This window comes from Ptychodera flava, chromosome 1 (assembly GCF_041260155.1).
Source record: "Ptychodera flava strain L36383 chromosome 1, AS_Pfla_20210202, whole genome shotgun sequence".
Taxonomy (NCBI): domain Eukaryota; kingdom Metazoa; phylum Hemichordata; class Enteropneusta; family Ptychoderidae; genus Ptychodera; species Ptychodera flava.
This window is the reverse complement of record NC_091928.1, coordinates 21,293,769-21,315,576: the sequence shown is the minus strand read 5'-3', so window position 1 is coordinate 21,315,576 and position 21,808 is coordinate 21,293,769. Positions and strand designations below refer to the sequence as shown.

Genomic DNA, 21,808 nt, shown 5'->3' with positions numbered 1-21,808 from the left:
GCATTTTGACAAACATTTGGACACTTCAAGGCCCCTGAAAACAGAGTGAGTGAAAATACATATGGTTTGGCTCAACAGTGCTTGTTACCGACTCGGTAAATATGGAAGTGATACAGCCTGGAGGATGAGCCTTATGAATGACTGTGATTTTAATATCTCCTTAGTGTGCATATGAATTTAGTCTGTGATGAAACTGCTGAGCATCATTGTTTGTATTCTGGACAGTAAAAGCTACCCCAGACCGTTTTAAATTTCATCAACACATCATAACTAAATGAGGAAGACATGTTAACATGACTGACGAACAGAAGCAACACACATAGATGATGAAATTCCAAACCAAAATATTCATTTAACATGCAAGCCATTTCATATGTGAAATTCAATTAGGAATGGCAAGTTGGAAGACTTAAACAAATATGAGACCTATCATTAGCTTCTGTGTACCCGTAGACTGTACACATTAAAACCCCATTAGCTGTATTTTTGTGCATTTTACTAACCAAATTTTGCATTTTACTCACCAAAATTCACAGGAGGAAGCAGGTGACATGTATTTTTTACCCTATGCCTGATCCTTTAAAGCACACAAACAGATTTAGTTTTACCTTATGACATGATGGAACTACTACCAAACAAATATGGTGTAAAGATTAAAATTCAATTGCACTACCAAACTGCTGATGACCTCTTTTTTAATGACCTGAAGATATTAGATGGCAGTGAGCTTTTAGCTTTCACAGAGTACTGGCAGAATAAGTCATTCTGCAGGTTGTGAAACTTTACAATAAACAGATATCTTTTTTTTCAAAGTTTGAGTGATGTCATATCAATTATGGTTAGTTCCTGTCTGATCTTTGCTGTCAAGGACCGTCATTCTGAGATTTGAAATTGGCACACAAGACATACACAGCAGCACATCTGCTGAGAAATTGATAGATTTTGCCGATGAACATTAAAGGAAACCTCTGGAAAAGTAAATGTGTAGATAGTTAAACTGGCTTTAGGTAAGATGCTTCCTCCCCTATCTTCATTATGTAGTGGTCCACCAATACCACTGAATGCAGTGGAACTAGATCACAACTTTACAGGGATGGGGATCTCAATGATATTAAAATGTTGAAATTACTGTGAAGTTCTACTCAGAAGCAAAATTGTAATTGCAGACACACCAAACATATGAAATAAAATTATTTGGGCACTCTCAATTTGTATAAAATGGTTTGACAAAAGTTCAAAGTCATTTTGGGACAACTTGTTTAGATTTGTCTTTTCATAGTTTCACAATTCTTTAATTCTGTTTTGTAAGACGTAAGCATTCAATGGTTGCATGTAATAAGCAGATTTTATTGTATGCAGAAGGTTGAATCTCACTGGTGGGTGGGAATACAAAACTGACTCAGTCTTTTTGTAATCACAGACACAACAAACAAAGTCTTCCTCCACAGCACAGTGCAATGGGTGGGTTTGAACCATCCAGTAATACATTGTGCTCTTTAAGTTAAATTGACATGCCACAGAATCAACAAAGTTCTGAAGCGAGAAAAATGTTTCATCTTACTCATACTGGCATAGCATTGACATGAAGAAGTTTCGAGAACTTTACTCGAACAGTTCATAAGAGCGCACAGCAGGAATGTGACATCATTTGTCTGTTCATAGAAAGAGAGGTTGCTCTGCTGCAAAGGCATGGAGGTTACCCATCTGACTCATTCCACTCTGGATGTGGGCCACGTGAATCTCAACACTGTCTTGGAAACAGCTGAAGAAAAGAAAGCGTAGAGAAACATGAATCAATGCATCCTTTTGTGGCAATGGTACTGCTGCATTACCAATGGATCTCGAGGACAGATATTCTGTCTCTGAAATACTTGTCTAGTCCACTGCATGATACTTATATATAATCCCATGGTATTTTTCTCTGTTAGACGTCATCGTATACGAGTATTTTTCGCGGAGCCGTACAACCTCGAGCCGAAGGCGAGAAGTTGTGCGGCTCCGCGAAAAACACGAGTATACGATGACGTCAAACAGAGAAAAATTCCATGGGATTATATATTTATCACATGAACAGTCTTCTTATTTTTCTTTGATGTGGATGGATCAAAATTATTGTAACAAATTGCATGATTTTTATCGCGATTTTGTGTTTTATTTACGCGGATTACTTACATTTAATGAGTAAAGCGGTGTCACCCAGGAGATGTGCAAATGTTTCAGGTATACTTTCATTCATAAATCCCATTAAGCTCAAAATTTGATACATGGAATGTTATCTCCACTAATCAGACATACGGATTCGGTCACGTGCGCGTGTCAATCATTGTCTCGCGCTGGAGCGATGCCAAGGCAAGTCTGCCATCGGCGGACATAGCTTTCACCGCGCTGGCGACGGATAACGATAGTATTTTGAGTTATTTAGAATATTTAGAATTATATTTATAAAGCGAATGCAACGGCACGATCGAAACAGTAGTTATCATTCTTACAGATGCTGTGGCTTTTAAAATATCACAAGTTTACGGCCTTGGCGAGCCCGAAAGTTTCAGATCGATGACACACACAGTGTACGCTTGTAGTGGGCACTGCCGTCACCGGTCTCCGCCGGTGGCCATCTCAGTCGTCAATGTTTTCGTCATACGGACTTTGATATTTGCTGTGACACATATATCGCCCGTAGGTACTTCCAATTTTGTTACTTGACGGGAACTCTGTTCTGTTGTGAGTGTTGTCCGAGTCAACTTTCGAAATGCATCGGATTCTATGTAGCGCTGCACTGCAGAGTTTACGCTACAGACACTTCGACAGCTTAGGCTTGATTCCGATCGAGAAACAACGGAATAGTATTTGTGTGATGAAGGAAATTTATCGTTGTTTGTCGACATTTGTGCCTTCTATGTCGCTTTCCCAAAGTTATACGGTATTCATTTATTAAGCTGAAATTTCGTTTAGGTGTATCTTTCGGGTTTATCGCCAACCGGGATCGCCAGGTACGACGTCGCTTGGCGATCGCCAGGTACGACGACGTCCACATTGAGCCTTGCGACTGGAACCGTGACGTTACTGAACCAAACGACCGACGGTATCGTCATTCGATTCTTGGGAATAGCTAAAGCTTTAGCGACTCGAAATTTCATTGGGCATGCCTTCTATTTTTCCATATCTGGAGTTTTAGGTCATCTTTTTGTCAAAATGCCATGAGAGCACGGCATCGATCACGACGAATCGGTCTGTGTCGCAACATGCACGTACGAATGGTACCATTGCGGGAAAAAAGTTCCGGTTGATGACGTACAACAGCGGTAATATACAACAGCGGTAATATGGATTTCTTATCTGTGCTGGTGTACGTCACACAGGTGGAGATACGGGTTCATGTGATAAATGCATGATATTATATGGGCTCATTTTGAAGTTTATGGAGCAATTTTTTTTTGCTAATTTTGAAAATGTTACTTTTGCAAAAAATTGGGATGGTGGCCATTACTGATTTAAAGTGAAATGAAAGTAGTTTTTTACCACTCCCAAACATGTATTATTGTATACATCACATATGCATGCATATCAGGCACACACCATACCACAACAATCAACACTAATACGCACTGTGTACCTAACTACATCCATACCTGTGGTTTCTGAGGTCTATTTTCTTCTTAATCTCATCCAATGACTCTGTTAACGTCTTCAATTCAAATGAATTCAGATCACTCTCTGCAAGGTTCTGTGATGAGGAAATCAGACAACTTCACTTGTGAACTCAGCAACCTTTACTGAACAAGATATTTACGCAATAGATAAAATAGGTCTTTCTAATGACATTAAACCAATCATCACTATGGTTAGACCTTTGGATTGGATTTGTATTTGATTTTTATAAGTCTAAGTCGATGCAACCACACTGCTATAAATAAAACAACATTTATACATATATAAAATACACCAGTGCAGTCATACTTGACTATTACCAAATGGTGCAGCCCTAGGATCAAATCAACACAAAAGAATCTCACGTTCTTTCGACCTTGTAGCTTTGAAAGCACTGTTTTTAGTGACAAATGAATTCTACACTAAACTTCAACTGTGTTTGACAAGATGAACAGTACAGATTTCACCATAATGTTGGGAGAATGGAAAATGTATTTCACAAACAGAAAGACAAAAGCATGAAAGTACATCAAAAAGCTACAGCTGAGAGAGCTTCAATAAAATGACTATATCCCTCTGTACCTTAATTTGAGCATCAGTGATGTCAACATTGCAATGAGTTCTGTCAGTGATTCATTCTTCACTGTCTTAGGACCGAGGGACAAGTTAGTTTTACGAACAATCTCTTTAGCTTCCTCTTCACATTTCCTCTTCATTTCTGTCGGTTGGTCCATTGGCTGTAGACCTTGCTCTGGTGCAATCTGGGAGGGAAAAAGTCACTTGGTGTCATGACATGCCTTGTGTGTGTGTGTGACAAGACGGTATGCCTTGATTGCATCGTCCCCTTGCAGAACAATTTGATACTACCGTCTTTTGATATCAATCTGGTGCAATCTTCAAACATGACAATTTCACAATACCCATCACTTACATGGTAGATATATAATTATATCATACCAGTATATTGATAGTGTAAATACACTGACCTGATTGGTCAAGACACGAAAAGAACCATGGTATATTGGCAGTATACCACGGCTGGCGTACTCGCAAGCTCTCAGCTTCTGCAAAAATTCGTTTTTGACGTTCCACACCAGAATTTCACAATATACTGTTATGATATAATAGCAATAAATCACACCAGCGACGGTATACCACTCGATTTTGAAGAGTTCACTTCATATATGTCGTGAACTGGTCAAAATCTTGTGGAATACCGTCACTTGGTGTGCTTCATTGCTGAAATGTATTACAATGGAAACTCAATTTTTTATCCAAATCATGAGTGAAATGAAGAAGTGCAGTCTCATCAAACATGTGTTAAAACAAACATACAGCATGGCAAGCTCTAAATATTGCTATGTTGTACTAAAAATGTATGTTGCTGAACAAAATAAAATAAACTTAGACAATACAGCAAATAAAAAAATAAACGTGACTTCGTTTACCAGTGCATTCATCATAGTTACTCAGCATATACAAGTATTTCTTGTAAAATCAGATCTATATGAATCATATGAACGCACTGTTTAACCCTGGTAATAAATGCCCCAATCCTGCATTTCCTCTACACATCAAAAAATGCACATACAAAGTAGAGAATCCATAAACTGGTTGACAGGTTTGAACTGAGATACTGAGTTTAAATTATGGGAACATTTAAAACACACACAAAGTGTGGTAAAAAGTCGCCTTATACTGCTTTCTGTCATACAGTCAAATTCCAGCACCAGTATTCACAACATATTACAATAGGATGGAAAAAGCAACATTTTAACTTCATCAACTTACCTCTTGACAATACTGTTGAACTCCAAGTAAGTATGTGTTGAGGTCCTTGTTAAGTGTTTCTAATTCTAACACCACGCCAGCATATTTACGTTGAAACTCAGATGTGATTGGTGACTGATATGATTTCTGCAGTGTAATAAATATTGACAGAGTCAAAAGAACGTTTTCATGAAAAATCATAGACTGGTGCTTTTTTATCCTTCTTTATGACAAGAAAGTAGCTGGGGTAGAATGTGCCTCAGGAAGAAAATCTGACTCCTGATTTTTTACAATTCTTAGCTTTATCCCTTGTACAGGCTCATTTTAAAGCACTTGAAAGATTTCATCCTCTTTGTTTTTTCGAAAATCCAAAATTTTATTTTTCCAGACAAAGTTTATATGAGGATGGTAGCCATTTTAAATTTTAAATAACAGTAAAATGTTAGGCAACTTGTTTTTCAAGAATAATTAAAACTGCACAGTGATTTCTATTTTTCTTGATTAGGTAAGAGAAGAGAATGGTTGAGGGTCTCATTGAGGAAAAGTTGAGCAAAAATTTAAGTCAGTCACTTTCAAGGTGAGTACATGTACAACCTTATAGAAAATACTGTTATAGATCACACCACACCACGCCACACAATCACAATGTACCTTGTAAAAGCACTATGCAACTGTAGACGTTCCACTTACCAGTCGTTCTGCTTCTGTGTTCAACTCTTTTAGTTTTTTTAGTTGATCTTTCTTGATCATCAAAATTTTTGACAGCCTTGTCTGAAAGCAATTCAAAAAAGCAATACACCGAGTTAGCCATTATTAGAACAAGGCACATTAGTTTTACTCACATGGTTTTCAACAAGTGTCTTACTATCATATGGAAACTGAACCAAACAGAAACTTGACTTTGCCACTACTCACTGTGATACAGGTTTATCTTTAACAGCGAATGGATTCTCTGAAGTATATCATTTTTTCTTTGCAATTCATTGATCAACTTTTACCTGCTTTGCTCTGAAAACAATTCAACTTACAGCTGTTGCATGATTAGGCCAAAACACTGTTTCTGGTCCTTGACATTCATCAAAAGTGATGCGGCAACATGGTTTTCTTTTTCTTTTCTTTTTTTTTCCTTTCTTTTTATTTTCTCCTAGACTTGGTTCAAGTCAGTGATTTGTGAATGTTTTGAGTGGAGTGAACGCAATGATTTGTTTTCTGCTTTCATGTGAAACTCGCGCGTGAGTGGACTCGTCGAGTAGGGTGAACGCCATGAGTGGAGTGAACGCTATACAGCGGAGTTTCACTCAGAATCACAGACTTGGCTTTCTTGCACGATCTGCGTTGCTATAAATTATTCATGAGATGACGTTTTCTTACTCATATATTATTCATAAGATGACATCACTAAATTTTACACATTGGGAGGAGTAACCAAACGAGACGCGCATAGAACTCACATGGCGTTGTTGACAAAATGTCGAGTGCGATCAGTCCCACAAAAGTCAGCACGACCTCTGTTTTATCACCGAAAACGCGTGAAAATATCTGTGTTGTTTGTGGGCCCATGTTGGAAAATTCGAAAATCGTCGCCGGTTATTCAAGGATGGAAAAAGACACCGTCCTTACAGTTGTAGCCTATTCTCTTACGTGCCCATAGCGATGGAAATCAAAACAATGTGGGGCGACTTCGTATGTCAGTGATTTTCCGCTGCCGGTTGGTGCGCAGACGAACACATCTTTTCCCTCAATGTAACTCTCAACAAGCTGTCTTTGGTAATCTCGCATGATCAATGATGGTCGACCGATCAGTTGTAAAACGCGGTTGATGTACGAACTTGATGCCATTATTCGCCCAGATATATTAAAATTTTAACAACGTACTCGATGTCTAGCTTTGCACGGAGATGACAACAAACATTTTAATGCATGCAGAGGTTTATTAGCATGCGTTCTTCTTATTGGCCAGAATAACGGCGGGGGCTGTCGATCATTTTGTATTTGCTCTACGTCACTGTGTACACAGTCCGTCTCACCGCCTGTACTTTGCAAGAAGTCCAAGTCGGTGAATCTGGCAGAAACTAACTCTACTGCGCAGACTCAAACGTGACGCATTCAATCGCTTGGAAAACCTGGCGTGAGCTGCCAAATTCCGGATAGTTTGTACGAAATAGGAGAGACACAAGAGAAACTATTATAAATGCTTTTATTTTTTTAAAATTCACCGACTTGAACCAAGTCTAATTTTCTCCCTAACAATGCTGGTTTGGCACTATTGATGCAACAGTTATTGTCTTTTATCACTTGCTGCATAATACTTGTGTTTTCTTTTTAGCATTTTTGGACATGAAAACAGAGATATCAAGGATACCTGTACTGATGAGTACATAACCCTCCCCCACACACACACACACAAAGGACCTTACGTGCAGGTTCTAAAATGACACAAGCAGTGACCAGAAACAATCTTTTTTTTTGTTCTAATAGCCTAGAGTCACATACATGGGGCAAGCCAGACTCTGAACAGTTGTTTTATGCTGGGATACAGCAACTTCCTTTAATATATTTTATAAGAACGGCACTGCCTCATCAGACATGGATAACAGTACATTTATGTTTCTGTACAGTCTTCAACTTGGAAAGTAAAAAGTGATTCTAAAAGAAGTTTTGTGTAGAATTTTCTAATGGCAATACCACAACACATGAAAAGGCACTCACCACAAGAACAAGAAATTTGACAGGGAATCCTCCTAGTGTGTCTCCATCAAGGCCTTGCAAACGACTCCGAAGCGGTGAGGTTCCTAAAACTGGATCATGTTCTAGCTGAGGTGACTGTAGTGTACCCATTGTTAACCTGCATGTATTATGATAACAGATCATGTAAATATTATTTGAAGGTACAGTTTAGGACACGATGAAAGAAATGATCCTATTACTAAAAGGCCCTGAATCCATAAGGAGACCTTATCGATAATGACACCAGGAATAATTTACAATGTTGGGAGACTTCATTCACTGTCACTTTTTCCACACTGAACTGCAAACAGAAAACTGATGCCATACATGATGCCAACGATAAATGTAAATTACCAGGGTTGCTATTGGCAAAGTTAAACAACATTGACTTTTACCTGTTTTCAAAATGGACAGAATTAGTCAAATGTACCCTTAGCAAATTTATTAATCACAAATGTATTTGTAAAACAGTTGTTCATGGTCAACTCTATCCCTAATGTCTTTGGTGAAATAAAATAAGTAAAAGATATCTACCATAAATTCAGCTTCTTTCATAGTTTTGACAGAAATCATTGTTACCAGTGTGGCAAACTAAATTTTGACAAATTTAAAATGTGCATAAAGTCTTAGAAAGATTCAATTCATGTGATCTCTCATGAATGTCTTGAAAATATTATGTGAAATTCAAACATTATTTATGAACATAATTTGTGTATGCTGTACTGTTTATATGGCAAATATATTTAGATAAACAAGGAAAACATGACAAACAAGGCCAGCCCTTATGAAGAGTTCTGACCGTTGAAGGAAAACAAAGTAACATCCATGGCTTACCTAGGTGGCGTTAAATATGTTGACCTTGGTCGTTGCTTTTGAATAAATGCAGCTAAGGGCATAGTTTCTTGGAGTTCATTAGACTGTAATGGCAATAGTATCATGATTAAACTGATAGGAATACAACAAGATTGAAAGAAAAAACATTCGCTTCGACAGACAAAAGAATGTAGCAAGTTAATTCCTTCACTAATGAGTAAAGTTTCCATAATAATACAGCATTACCGGTATATCCTTAGACGGTGCAAATACACAGATGTACATATGGGGCAAAAAACATACTGAACATTGTTTCAAACACACAGATTAGCCATCTACAAAAATATGGCTCAAGTTTGGTTGTTACAAACTTTGGGGTAGCTTACCAGTACTTCCACATCTGGAATAGTATGTGTACCAAGTCCTGGCCTGTCAAATGTGACTCTGTATGTTGCATTCTGGGTATCTACAGCATCTATCTGACCTGTGAACAAGCCATCTTGTGGCACCCTGAGACGAGCTGCAGTGAAATGACACAACACATAGCAACCTTTAAGATTCGATATGTGGCAATATGAAATATTGAGATATCTAACATGATAAAATGATATTGTCACTTAAGAATATGTGACTTTTTACAAATACACTTCTTGTCTAGTATCCTAAAATATGTTTGAACTCTTGTGGGTTAAAAAGAAAACGTATAGATGCTAGATTACCTCAACCCTATTCTCATGTGCATTTGGGTCAAATATTGTTACAGAAAACACCATAGGGCCCTTTATTAACCCTTTGAACCCGGCTCGGACAGAAATGTCCGATGACGTCATAGAGTACCAGGGGGTCAGGGTGCAAAGGGTTAAGTCACGCAAAAATAAACACTTTACCGATACAAGAATGAAACCCAGACCTTATACCGTGGTACATACCTGTGTGCTCAGCACTGTACACGGCAAGGTCTCTGTAGCAAATATACAAATCTCTGGCATAGTACAGTGACAGCCCTGTACAACCTTCAATGACACAGACCTGTACCTAAATACATGAAAGGGTCTGCTACAGGGATGAATTTTTACTTGCCATGTAAAACTTAACCTGTTCACCCCATTGCCTGTAAACAGGTCCATGATCCTCATTGATATCTATGGGTTTGGGCCAAACTATGGTGGTGAAAGGGGTAAATAACAGGATTCTCCACAATGAGATTTGGAGGGGTAGGCCACTCATCTGTTTTTGAGCAATCTATACCAGTTCATAATCATTTAAAAGAATATATATTTTCAAAACAAAATAAGTATGCAAATTATGCAATGTTATGTAAATTAGCCGCCCCTCTGTTTTTCCAAGTTGTGGAGAATACTGAATAATGAATATTACTGGCTTCTCACCTGTCACCTTTGTACCAATTACAAGGGGCAGCGGGATCTCATCTGGGAGATCTTTGAAATCTGACAACTCACGAGCTTTCCTTTGTTGTAAGAGACGCACATTCTTCCGCTTGGCTGCCAATGCAGACCTCTCTTCTGCAAAGAATGCTGGTGAACACCTGATGAAAAAGCAGCAGTACACACCCGTTTGTAAGTAAAGAAATCTTATAGATGGGACTATTTAGTATTTGTACCCAAATGCCTGGTGTCAACCACTTGGTGTTTCAGTATCTATTAAGGACCAAACAGACAAGAAGATTGGAGTGAGACAGTTCATGGTGTTAAAAGTGACCTAGCGGCCGATATAGCTCCGCTGTGTTTATGTAGAGAATACTATTTTTGACACATGTTGATGAAGAAGGTGGAAATCTTTGATAGCTCAATGCAGTGGCCAGAAAAAAGTAGCTAAAATCGCTGCAAAAATACACAATCGAAGATTTCATCATACTTTGAATATATCACATGGGATCATCCCTAAGAACATGTCAACCAAAGCTATCTCATGAGTAATTTTTTGGAGAATAAAATTTTCTGACCAAGAATGGCAACAATTGCCCCCAAAAATAAAATTTGCAGATTTCATCATAATTTCAAAAGATCAAATTTAGTTCATCTATAGAAACCTGTATACCAAATTTCAAAGCTATTAGAGCAGTTATGTTATGCTATGTTATATCAATTTATTAAAGTGTCATGTGTGGTCTTAAACAGCTTGGTTGCCTCACCCAGCCCCAAGGGCTTACAAGACACGAAAACAGTATATTTTGAGAAACACATTTTTTAACCAAAAATGGAAAAAATTGACCCAAAAATTCAAAATTGCAGATTTCATCATAATTTCAATAAATATTATTTAGTTCATCTATAGAAACCTGCATACCAAATTTCAAAGCTATCAGATGAGTAGTTTTGGAAATACACATTTTTTGACCAAATATGGCAAAAATTGCCCCAAAAATACAAAATTACAGATTTCGTCAGAAATTCCATATATATTACTAAGCTTATCTGTAGAAACCTGTATACCAAATTGCAAAGCTATCAGACCAGTACTTTATGAGAAACACATTTTTTGACCAAAAATGGCAAAAATTGCCCCAAAATTACAAAATTGCAGATTTCATCATAATTTCCACAAATATCATTAAGGTGATCTGTAGGAACCTGTATACCAAATTGCAAAGCTATCAGATGACTAGTTTTGGAAATACACATTTTTTGACCAAAAGTGGCAAAAATTGCCCCAAAAATACAAAATTGCAGATTTCATCATAATTTCAATAAATATCATTTAGTTTATCTGTAGGAACCTGTATACCAAGTTTCAAAGCTATCAGATGAGTACTTTTGGAAATACACATTTTTGACCAAAAATGGCAAAAATTGCCCCAAAAATACAAAAATACAGATTTCATCAGAAATTCCATATATATTACTTAGTTCTCTATAGAAACCTGTATACCAAATTTCAAAACTATCAGACCAGTACTTTTAGAGAAATACATTTTTTGACCAAAAATGGCAAAAATGCCTTAACAATGCAAATTTGCATATTTCTGCACAATTTGAACAAATCTGAAATAGATCATCCCTAGGGACATATGTACCAAATATCAAAGCTATCTGACTAGTACTTTTGAAGAAGAAGATTTTTAAAGATTTTTTACAAAAATGACAAAAATTGCCTTAAAAATACAAATATGCAAGTTTCACCACGATTTGAACAAACTTAAGTGAAGTCCACCCCAAGTGAGCTGCATATAAAATTTCAAAGCAATTGGACTTGCGGTTTCAGAGGAGAAGGCAATTGTTGACGGACGACGACGACGACCGACAACGGACGACGACGACGACGGAAAATCAACCTATTTGATAAGCTCCGCGTTGCTGACAGCGGAGCTAAAAATGTGAATTATCTGATGCTTTTTTACATTCCATAATTCTCAGTGGTAAGATGCTGCAAGATTTTTTCCATTCAGCAGACTTACGAATTGCAAGGTTCAAAGAGCAGTGTACATGGACAAAATAATCCTACAAAGTAATTGCATCATTGTAATTTGTGAACTGATAGACAGTGGAAATGTCTGTTGTGTGCATCTATACAGTTCTTTTGAATACCTTACAGTGTACTTTTTACAGGGACAATACACCCAAAGTACCTAGAATTCATGGAATTTTCAGCATTTTTCAAGGAATTTATGAGGTCCATAATACCATTTTCCTGGAATTGTTTTTTTGCGAAATACCATTTTCATAGACCATTTTACTGATCAATTTCACAAGCTTATGACTGGTCTTTGTGATCTTTTAAAACAATGGCTGACGCTGACTTGTCGATTTTCAAGGACACTGCACGACTCAATTTCACTTTGAAGGACTTTTCAAGGGACTTTCAAGGAGACTTTAAAATTTGAGAATTTTCAAGGAGTGTTGGACCCTTTTTTATAGTTGAAAACAGTAAAAGTGTCTTTATTGTCAATGTGTTAAGATTATCAATAAAACCAGTGACATTCTTTACAGCTCAATGAGATTTGCAATGGGATACAGCTCACTGAGATTTGCAATGGGATACTCTACCTCCTTGGCTTGCCCATCAACCTTCGTATTGTTGACCATTCTGTTCTGCTCATCTTTCTTGTTTTAAGCTGTGGAAAATTCTCCCTCAAGCAAACACAGAAATCATTTTCCCCTTCAAATAAAGGCCTGTTAAAAGAAAAGGTTTGAAAAAATACCGTCAATGACGCTGTACCTTCTCTAATGTGTGGCCAGATCAGGTAATTGGTTGTTGGCATGGAGTTGTTGGTAAATAGTTGATGATGTAGGGGCATGAGGTGGGATATGGACCCAAAGGGCCCAAAAGATGATTAAATACATCAATCAAAAAAATTCTAAGCTACAGTATAAACTGCCTAAAGATAGTTCAATGTGGAAAAAAGTTAAATAATTCAGAAATAAGAATGAACAGTCCAAAATAGTAATGACGCACTTCGCTACTGATCTGAGTGCATGGGAAATACACAACCTGGCATCTGTAAATTAAATGTATACCAAGTGATCATTTTAAGTCACTTTTAACTGTTTTTATGGATTTTCCAAAGAGTCCTGAGGAAATGATGAAAAACGCTTATCTGGTCTTGTGTTTGTAAAACCTCATGGCTGATAATTGTAATAGTATTGAAAAAAAATTGAAAGTGAAGAAATTACTGTTTTTAATAGGCATATTTTCCTTGAAATACATGACCGTGTAAAGAATATATGCTAAAAGTGTTTAAGAGTAAATTTCTTTTCAAAAATAATTTAATCTGTGACCAAAGGATTCTTATTCTTTGAGTTTACAAATTCAAACAATGCAATTTGTTCAATCATCTTGTGCAGTGTAAGGATAAAATGACTGAAAAATAAAAAAAATTGGCAGAATTACAGTCTTTGTGATGTAAAATTATGGGTTGACATCACGATAATTGTTAATCTGTTCGAAGTACTACTATACGATAATTTAAAAAAGAAAAGTTCATGCAGAAACGGTAACATATATTGTCAGCAATGTAGTATTAATTTTGACTTTACATCAAAAATATGCCTTTGCTGGATACCAAATATATAGGGCGAAATATTAAAATCAGCCAAGTTCAGCAAAATCCACACAACAGCATTGATCCTTTTCTAATTTGATTTGATTATGTTATCCTTGTATGACAGTCAGTACAATATGGAACTTGAACACAACACAGTGAATAAGTATGCTGTAAATGAAATGGTGTGGCTGCATCCAATGGCTGCAGCAATGGCTGCAGCAATAGGAGTGCCTTTGTCTCTCACCCCTCATTTCCAACCTGTCCCATCCCTGAAAAAATAGTTTGGTCTTATATTTATAATGTTAATAATTTCTGTATTTGTTAAAATGTGCGCATCTCAAAAACTTTTGATCATAACATTTTCATTGTTTTTTATAGCTGACTAGTCAGTTAACCTGTTTATTTTGAATATTTGCGCATTTTTCCTCAGTATTTGACATTTTCAGAATACCTTCTTCTTCAATTTGTCATTTTCTAAACGTTAAAATGGTCCTTTGTGTGGTCAAGCTTTCCACAAACATCAAATGTGGTACTTCATATAGGAAGGTCTAGAGGGCGGGCATCATGAAGTGTTTGTTAGTTATTTCCTCCACATAAACTTCTGATTGTACTGTAAACATTGAACATGGCCGACGTCCGATTTTCCTGTCTAAAACTTTCACTCATTTTCGTTCATATGACTCTGAAACTCCAGGAAACGATTGGGAAGAAAGAGTTATCTTGAAATATTGAGGTACTCGCCGATATTTTGCAAAATTGAATGAGAAAAAATGCAAGGAAAATGCCGACAGGCTAACACAATGACCGTTTTCAGACTCAGAGGCATCATATGATCATCTGCAGATTATGTAACAGGCCAATATCACGTGAGGCCATGAGGGGATATCCACACAACTCAGTACCAAACACTGGCGCACACAGAGTGAGCAAACACAAGTGAGTACCCCTAACGTCAGCTCAGTAGTCTGTAATAGATCGTAGTCAACTAAGAAACCTTGGAGAAAGGTTTAACACTGTGGCTATGCCGCTATGTCCCTTTTGCTTTTTGTCACAACTCAAAATCGTTCTCCTACACCGCAACCCGAACCATGAACAGCCCAACCAGTTTATGATATGACCCATCACAATGGCATGACGTCAACGGATCTTGACAGACGGAAGTATTGACAGACGGAAGTAGTTGACACCAGCATACTGGTTTTCAACTCTAATACCTTCTCTGTCTATAAATAGACACGAGAAGGTAATAAAATCAGAACCTTTGTTTGTACTTGTAGCATTGCAGAATTCAACAACCTAAGGGCATTGTACGGTGCATACATGTGTTTTGGAGTTGAAGGCTCTAGAGTTCGTGCACTACACAAAAAAAATCCTAAAAATTCTCCGAAATCTTTGTAGAAAGATGTCACAAACAAGAGAGGTACAAAGTTGTTTTAAAAAAGAATATGAATACACTGGTATTTATTGAAACATCATTAAACATAGGGCCAAAGTCCCTGAAGCTACTATAGACATGGATACAAAATTAGTATTTCCTGACTGTATGACATTATCTCACTAAGGTCATCCTAGGGACCTGTAAACCAAATATTAAAGCTGTCTGACCAGCGGTTTTGAAAAAACAAGCGACTTAACAGTTGACAGAGCTCTGCTGTGTTATGTAGAGAATAACCTTTTGTGACACATGTATTGATGAAGAAGGTGGATATCTTTGATAGCTCATTTCAGGATGACCTGACCAAAAATGGGAAAAAAAAATTCCGTAAAAATACAGATTTGCATATTTCATCACAATTTTAACAAATCTAAGTTGGGTTATCCCTAGGGACCTGTATACCAAATAACAAGTCATCGTTGATGACACAGTCCCCACTTGTTAATGGGTACTTTGATTACATGTCCTCAGAGAGTATAGAGTCCTCTTCATTAATTAGGTCTGTGATAAAAATACTTTGATACAGATAGCGCTCAATGGCCAAGAATGACCTACATACAAGAAAGACCTACATATGTATGACATAGGTAAATGTCCTTGTACCAACTTTGAATAAAATCGGTTGAGATATGCCTGAGTATTATGGCTCTGTACATGAAAAAATCGTAACAAAATGGCCGCACGGCAGCCATATTGGATCGTATCACATAACAAATTGACATGCATATGTATGACAGTAGTCAATCTCCTTGTACCAACTTTGAATAAATTCGCTTGATACATGTCTGAGTATTATGGCTCTGTACATGAAAACATCGTAATAAAATGGCTGCCTAGCGGCCATATTGGATCGTATCACAAAACAAATAGACGTACATATGTATGACATAGGTCAATGTCCTTGTACCAACTTGGAATGAAATCGGTTGAGATATGCCTGAGTTTTGGCTCTATACATGAAAAAATTGTAATAAAATGGCCGCCTGGCGGCCATATTGGATCGTATCACAAAACAAATCGACGTGCATATCTATGACATTGGTCAATGTCCTTGTACCAACTTTGAATAAAATTGGTTGAAACATGTCTGAGTTATGGCTCTGTACATGAAAAAATTGTAATAAAATGGCCGCACGGCAGCCATATTGGATCGTATCACATAACAAATTGACATGCATATGTATGACAGTAGTCAATCTCCTTGTACCAACTTGGAATAAATTCGCTTGATACATGTCTGAGTATTATGGCTCTGTACATGAAAACATCGTAATAAAATGGCTGCCTAACGGCCATATTGGATCGTATCACAAAACAAATAGACGTACATATGTATGACATAGGTCAATGTCCTTGTACCAACTTGGAATGAAATCGGTTGAGATATGCCTGAGTTTTGGCTCTATACATGAAAAAATTATAATAAAATGGCCGCCTGGCGGCCATATTGGATCGTATCACAAAACAAATCGACGTGCATATCTATGACATTGGTCAATGTCCTTGTACCAACTTTGAATAAAATTGGTTGAAACATGACTGAGTTATGGCTCTGTACATGAAAAAATTGTAATAAAATGGCCGCCTGGCAGCCATACTGGATCGTATCACATAACAAATTGACATGCATATCTATGACATTGGTCAATGTCCTTGTACCAACTTTGAATAAAATCGGTTCAAACATGTCTGAGTTATGGCTCTGTACATGAAAAAATCGTAATAAAATGGCCGCCAGGCGGCCATATTGGATCGTATCACAAAACAAATACACTTGCATATCTATGACATTGGTCAATGTCCTTGTACCAACTTTGAATAAAATTGGTTGAAACATGTCTGAGTTATGGCTCTGTACATGAAAAAATTGTAATAAAATGGCCGCCTGGCGGCCATATTGGATCGTATCACAAAACAAATCGACATGCATATCTATGACATTGGTCAATGTCCTTGTACCAACTTTGAATAAAATCGGTTGAAACATGTCTGAGTTATGGCTCTGTATGAAAATATCGTAATAAAATGGCCGCCTGGCGGCCATATTGGATCGTATCACAAAACAAATCGACGTGCATCTGTATGACATATGAAGTAATCCTTGTACCAAGTTTGAATGAAATCGCTCCTTGCATCTCTGAGATATCTGCGTGAACGGACGGACGCACGGACGGACGCACGCACGCACGGACATGACCAAACCTATAAGTCCCCCCGGACGGTGTCCGTGGGGACTAACAAAGCTGTCTGACCAGCGGTTATGAAGAAGAAGATTTTTTACCAAAAACGCCTTTTTTGGCATTAATTTGCCTATTTTCAACAATATCAAAAAATTAAAAAAAATCAGTTTCTCAAAATCATATTTTTCATCTACACAACAAATATCAAATCAGTAAGTACTGCGGTTCTCAAGATATTTGAGTGGACGGACGCCTCACAAACGGACATACATACATACATACATACATACATACATACATACATACATACATACAGACTGACGCCGGACGGATACCCATCCCAATAGCTTCTATAGACTATAGTCTATAATAGCTAAAAATCTCCTTCAACAACATACTACATATCTTCCTACCTGTCCACATTGGAGTAAAACCATTCATAGATGCACCATTGTAAGCTTTTGGGAGCTTCAGTAGGTTTTTCAATCTTGCCCCAATTTTTTGAGCGGCACGTTTATCAGGTGTGCTCATCAGCCCTGGTGTCAATCTCTGTATAACAGAAGAGTACATAGCATCGGTCATGTTGTTGAGCATATTTTGCATTTTTGTGCTGAGGTTAGGTACATGCCATGTGGAAGAAAGAACCAGTCTTAAATTCAATTGTCGATGTGGAGTAGGTAAGGTAACATGATGTTGATAGCTTGCAGCTGACAGAAAGCAGTGAACATGTTCTAGAGGTACACCAGGGTCCATACACTCAGAGTCACTTAAAGTCAAAGACTTTCAAGAAGTTTCAGTAATTTTCAAGGACTTTTCGAAGTTCAAATTACAATTTTCCAGATGTAATTTTGAAATGTATCATTTTTATGTATCATGTCACATACGAATTTTGTAGAAAATGTCAAGTTGTAAAACAGACAGGCACAGTCTGGTCACAGCAGAGACAGTACAGGGTCTTCCCCCTCTACTGTCTATGATTGAAGTTTACAAGAAAGATTTGCTCTCTTCACTGGTATGCCAGTTTAACTGCATGATGCACTCAACCACACTGAAAACACTCTCCTTACTGTTTTACAACAGGTCATATATAGTCACTGCGTCTTCTCGTTTGTGAGATTTCTACACTCTTTATCTCAATTTCTTGTGGTTTCCTTGTACACTGATACATGTAATATGTAACACCTTATTGAATAAGAAATAACTCGTTTAAGTCTGTAGAACAATAGAGTGCTTGCACAGAACATAGTTTCATGTATCAACGTGTACATCAGTAGACTTTTTTAAAAATTCTTTTTCAATGATATCAATGCACCTGTGTAGTTCTTCTGTTCTCCGTGCGCTGATATGAACTTACAGGGTGGGAATTGGGACTCATCTTGGATGCCTTCCGTGGGGATTTTATGGAAACTGATGTCACATCAGCATAGTCATCCAGACGACGGTTCCGCTTCCGGTCTCTCCCAGTCTGTGAAATTAAAATAAAAGTTTGAAAAGTATGAGCAATTGAAAATGATACTTTTGAGACACATTGAGAACATCACTACAAAATTTGATAATGTTTTGACATCGTTCGCCGGCAGGAACATGTTTGTGTTGGTAGTTACAAAGCCTGCACTGTCATGTTCCATATAGCATTTACTGTATACCATAGTCTACACTTTGTCACACTATCATGACGCATGTAGCTGCTCACATAAGATGTATTTTTTACATCTAGTCACCCCAGTTCCCTATAAACAGATCCACTCTCAATATTGATGACATTAGCCTTTGGAGATACCATGATGGTGAAAGGGTTAAATGATTGTCTCTCATCCACATCAGTAATTTATTCACAACTTGATGACAACTATTTCCTGTACACACTGTGTACCACTATGGATAAATGATAATAGTACGGTACGTCCTTGCTTCAGATCAAGCGGTTAATAATGTCAAAAATAGGATAAATTATACATAACATTATACAACACAGGGCAAATCTTCTTCTTCTTGTGGTCAAAATGAGAAGCTTTATACTTGTGAAAAATAAATGCAATGGTACCAATATTTGCAATGCTGATTACCAGTAGAACTTGTTGTTTGTACTACTGTGAAACCTGTCTAAACCAAACCCTGGCTAAACTGGAAACTGGACTATACTGAGCACCTTTTCTTGTCTCACATAGAATCTCTGTAAACTAAACACCTCTGTAAACCAAACAGTTTTTCAGTCCCCTTTGATATTCAGTTTAGAAGGGATTTACTGTAGTACCATACAATACCTCACAACTCCCATGGTTGGTTTAGATATGGAACTTTAAAGTTTAAAATCTCACAAATGCCAATGACCAATGTCAGTGATCTGTGACAAGATAAGTTTATACTTACACGTCTGTAGTGAGCACTGGTCGAGTTCTTTCCAGCAGTCTTTAGGCTGATCAGCGCTTCTGCTGAGCTACCTGCGCAAATTTAAAACATACATGTATGAGTAATCATTTTGGGAGATTCAGGGAAACAGTGTTATGGCAGCCAATTGCAGAGGCAGAGAATCACTGGCGATACAGGCATTCGGCTTACACTGTGTACGAACCTGAGTGTAGTAATCTCTGGGCCTTACGCCGAGCACTTGCAGGACCAGGTTTTGCCTTATTACTGGTATCATGGGACTGTAAGAGTCCCTTTGTAACCCTGCGTAAATGTACAGTGTTTCATCTAGAGAGGGCGACGGGGGATTCCCCCTCTGTTGACATGCTGGCACCCCCTTGTAATTTGTCAAGGGGGGACCAGACCCCCCTGAAATGGTGCGATTCACATGTTAGAGATACAAGTAGAACATATGAACTGCTGAAATCCCCCCTAACTTTTCTTGTAAAGGGGGAAATCCCCCCTGTTGATGCCATCCTGGATGAAACACTGATGTACGTGTCTGAAGGTTCCCTTTTTGGTGCCAACGGCTGCAAACCTACAGTACACTCCGCTACCATGACTACCATGCACACTTTACGGCCAATTTTTCTACTTAATGTGCCCTTGGTAATCAAATTACAGAAAATAGCAGGCTAAAGCTACGGTCTGCTATGAATGCTTTCCTCTCCGACTCTCTGAAAATATTACGGATCAACACTTTAACTTCTGTCTGAAAAACTCCGTCACAACACAAAACAGCATTCTACTTCGTTGTTTCATGTCCCACTTGATTTGTGTCGACACCAACGTCGACTTCTGGGTGGTCATAGAGACGCGAATGCCCGGACAGATGTCTGAGGTGAGCCATGATAAATGAAGATATATACATAAAATCTTGAAACCGAGAAATGTAGTGACACGACCATTACGGAGACGAAAATTTACGAACGAGCTTCAGCAGCAGCATTTCACGCAACTCGGGCACAAAACGCTCGTACCAGAATATCAGCAGGTTTGCCTAGCTGATCAAGAGGGACACACGGTGTTCGACCCCAAAATTATTTTATAAACTTATGAAACAATGCATAGTAAACTCTAAACTCACTCTCCAGTGCACTGTCCGCCATCTTGAATTGGACGCGCCTCTTTTTAAAGCACCGCAAGGCAGTCTGGGAGGAAAAGCAATCATGACACCCACTGTACACATTGCTGCTGCACCGGCGTTCAACGTTCGACGGCAGCCAGCCTTTTTCGTTTCTGAACTAAAAATCGCTCGAAAAATCTGGGTGAGAGAATAAGCTGCAATATGTATACAGAAAAATTATATTACATGAAAAATCGTATGATATTTTTGTTCGTCTGTAGCAGGCTTCCTACAGAAAAATTAGGAAACTTATGAAACAGGTTGCACAGGCTTTTCTTGCAATCGTAGAGTTGTGCCTGAATCACAGGGAACTCTGAATAACAGTAAACAAGTAAATAAAAAATTTAAAAAGTATCAAGAACAATTAAAAAATAGACAGAATAAAGAAACAAAAAAATAAACAAAAATAAACAAAACAACAAAACAAAAATATAAACAGGAACAAACAGAAAAAATAACCCAAACGCAAACAAACGTTAACAAACGACTGACGGATCAATTTGAGACTTCCATGAATAAGACTAGATTAAGTCGTTTGTTGTTTACTTGTTTGATTTTTTATTCTGTCTATTTTTTCTTTTTTTGACCGTTTTTGCTGTTTTTTCCTATTATTGTTTACTTGTTTATTGTTATTTAGTCAGAGTTCCCTGTACCTGAAGAGCCACAACAGTAGGGAGCACCGTACATGGATTTAGGACTTA

The 21,808-nt window shown here is 37.7% G+C and overlaps 1 protein-coding gene across 1 annotated transcript; it reads right to left on the bottom strand.

Moving 5' to 3' along the window:
- Positions 1 to 1,533: 1,533 nt before the first annotated feature.
- LOC139133007 (protein lin-9 homolog) lies at positions 1,534 to 21,116 on the bottom strand. Its single transcript, XM_070699355.1, is given in 15 exon segments — positions 1,534 to 1,762; positions 3,630 to 3,746; positions 4,231 to 4,409; positions 5,440 to 5,565; positions 6,109 to 6,189; positions 8,128 to 8,263; positions 8,980 to 9,062; positions 9,345 to 9,478; positions 10,347 to 10,504; positions 12,963 to 13,088; positions 17,989 to 18,028; positions 18,031 to 18,124; positions 18,930 to 19,040; positions 19,946 to 20,016; positions 21,069 to 21,116. Coding segments are annotated over 15 exon segments (1,584 nt in total). The 5' UTR covers positions 21,091 to 21,116; the 3' UTR covers positions 1,534 to 1,656.
- Between the last annotated feature and the right edge of the window lie 692 nt (positions 21,117 to 21,808).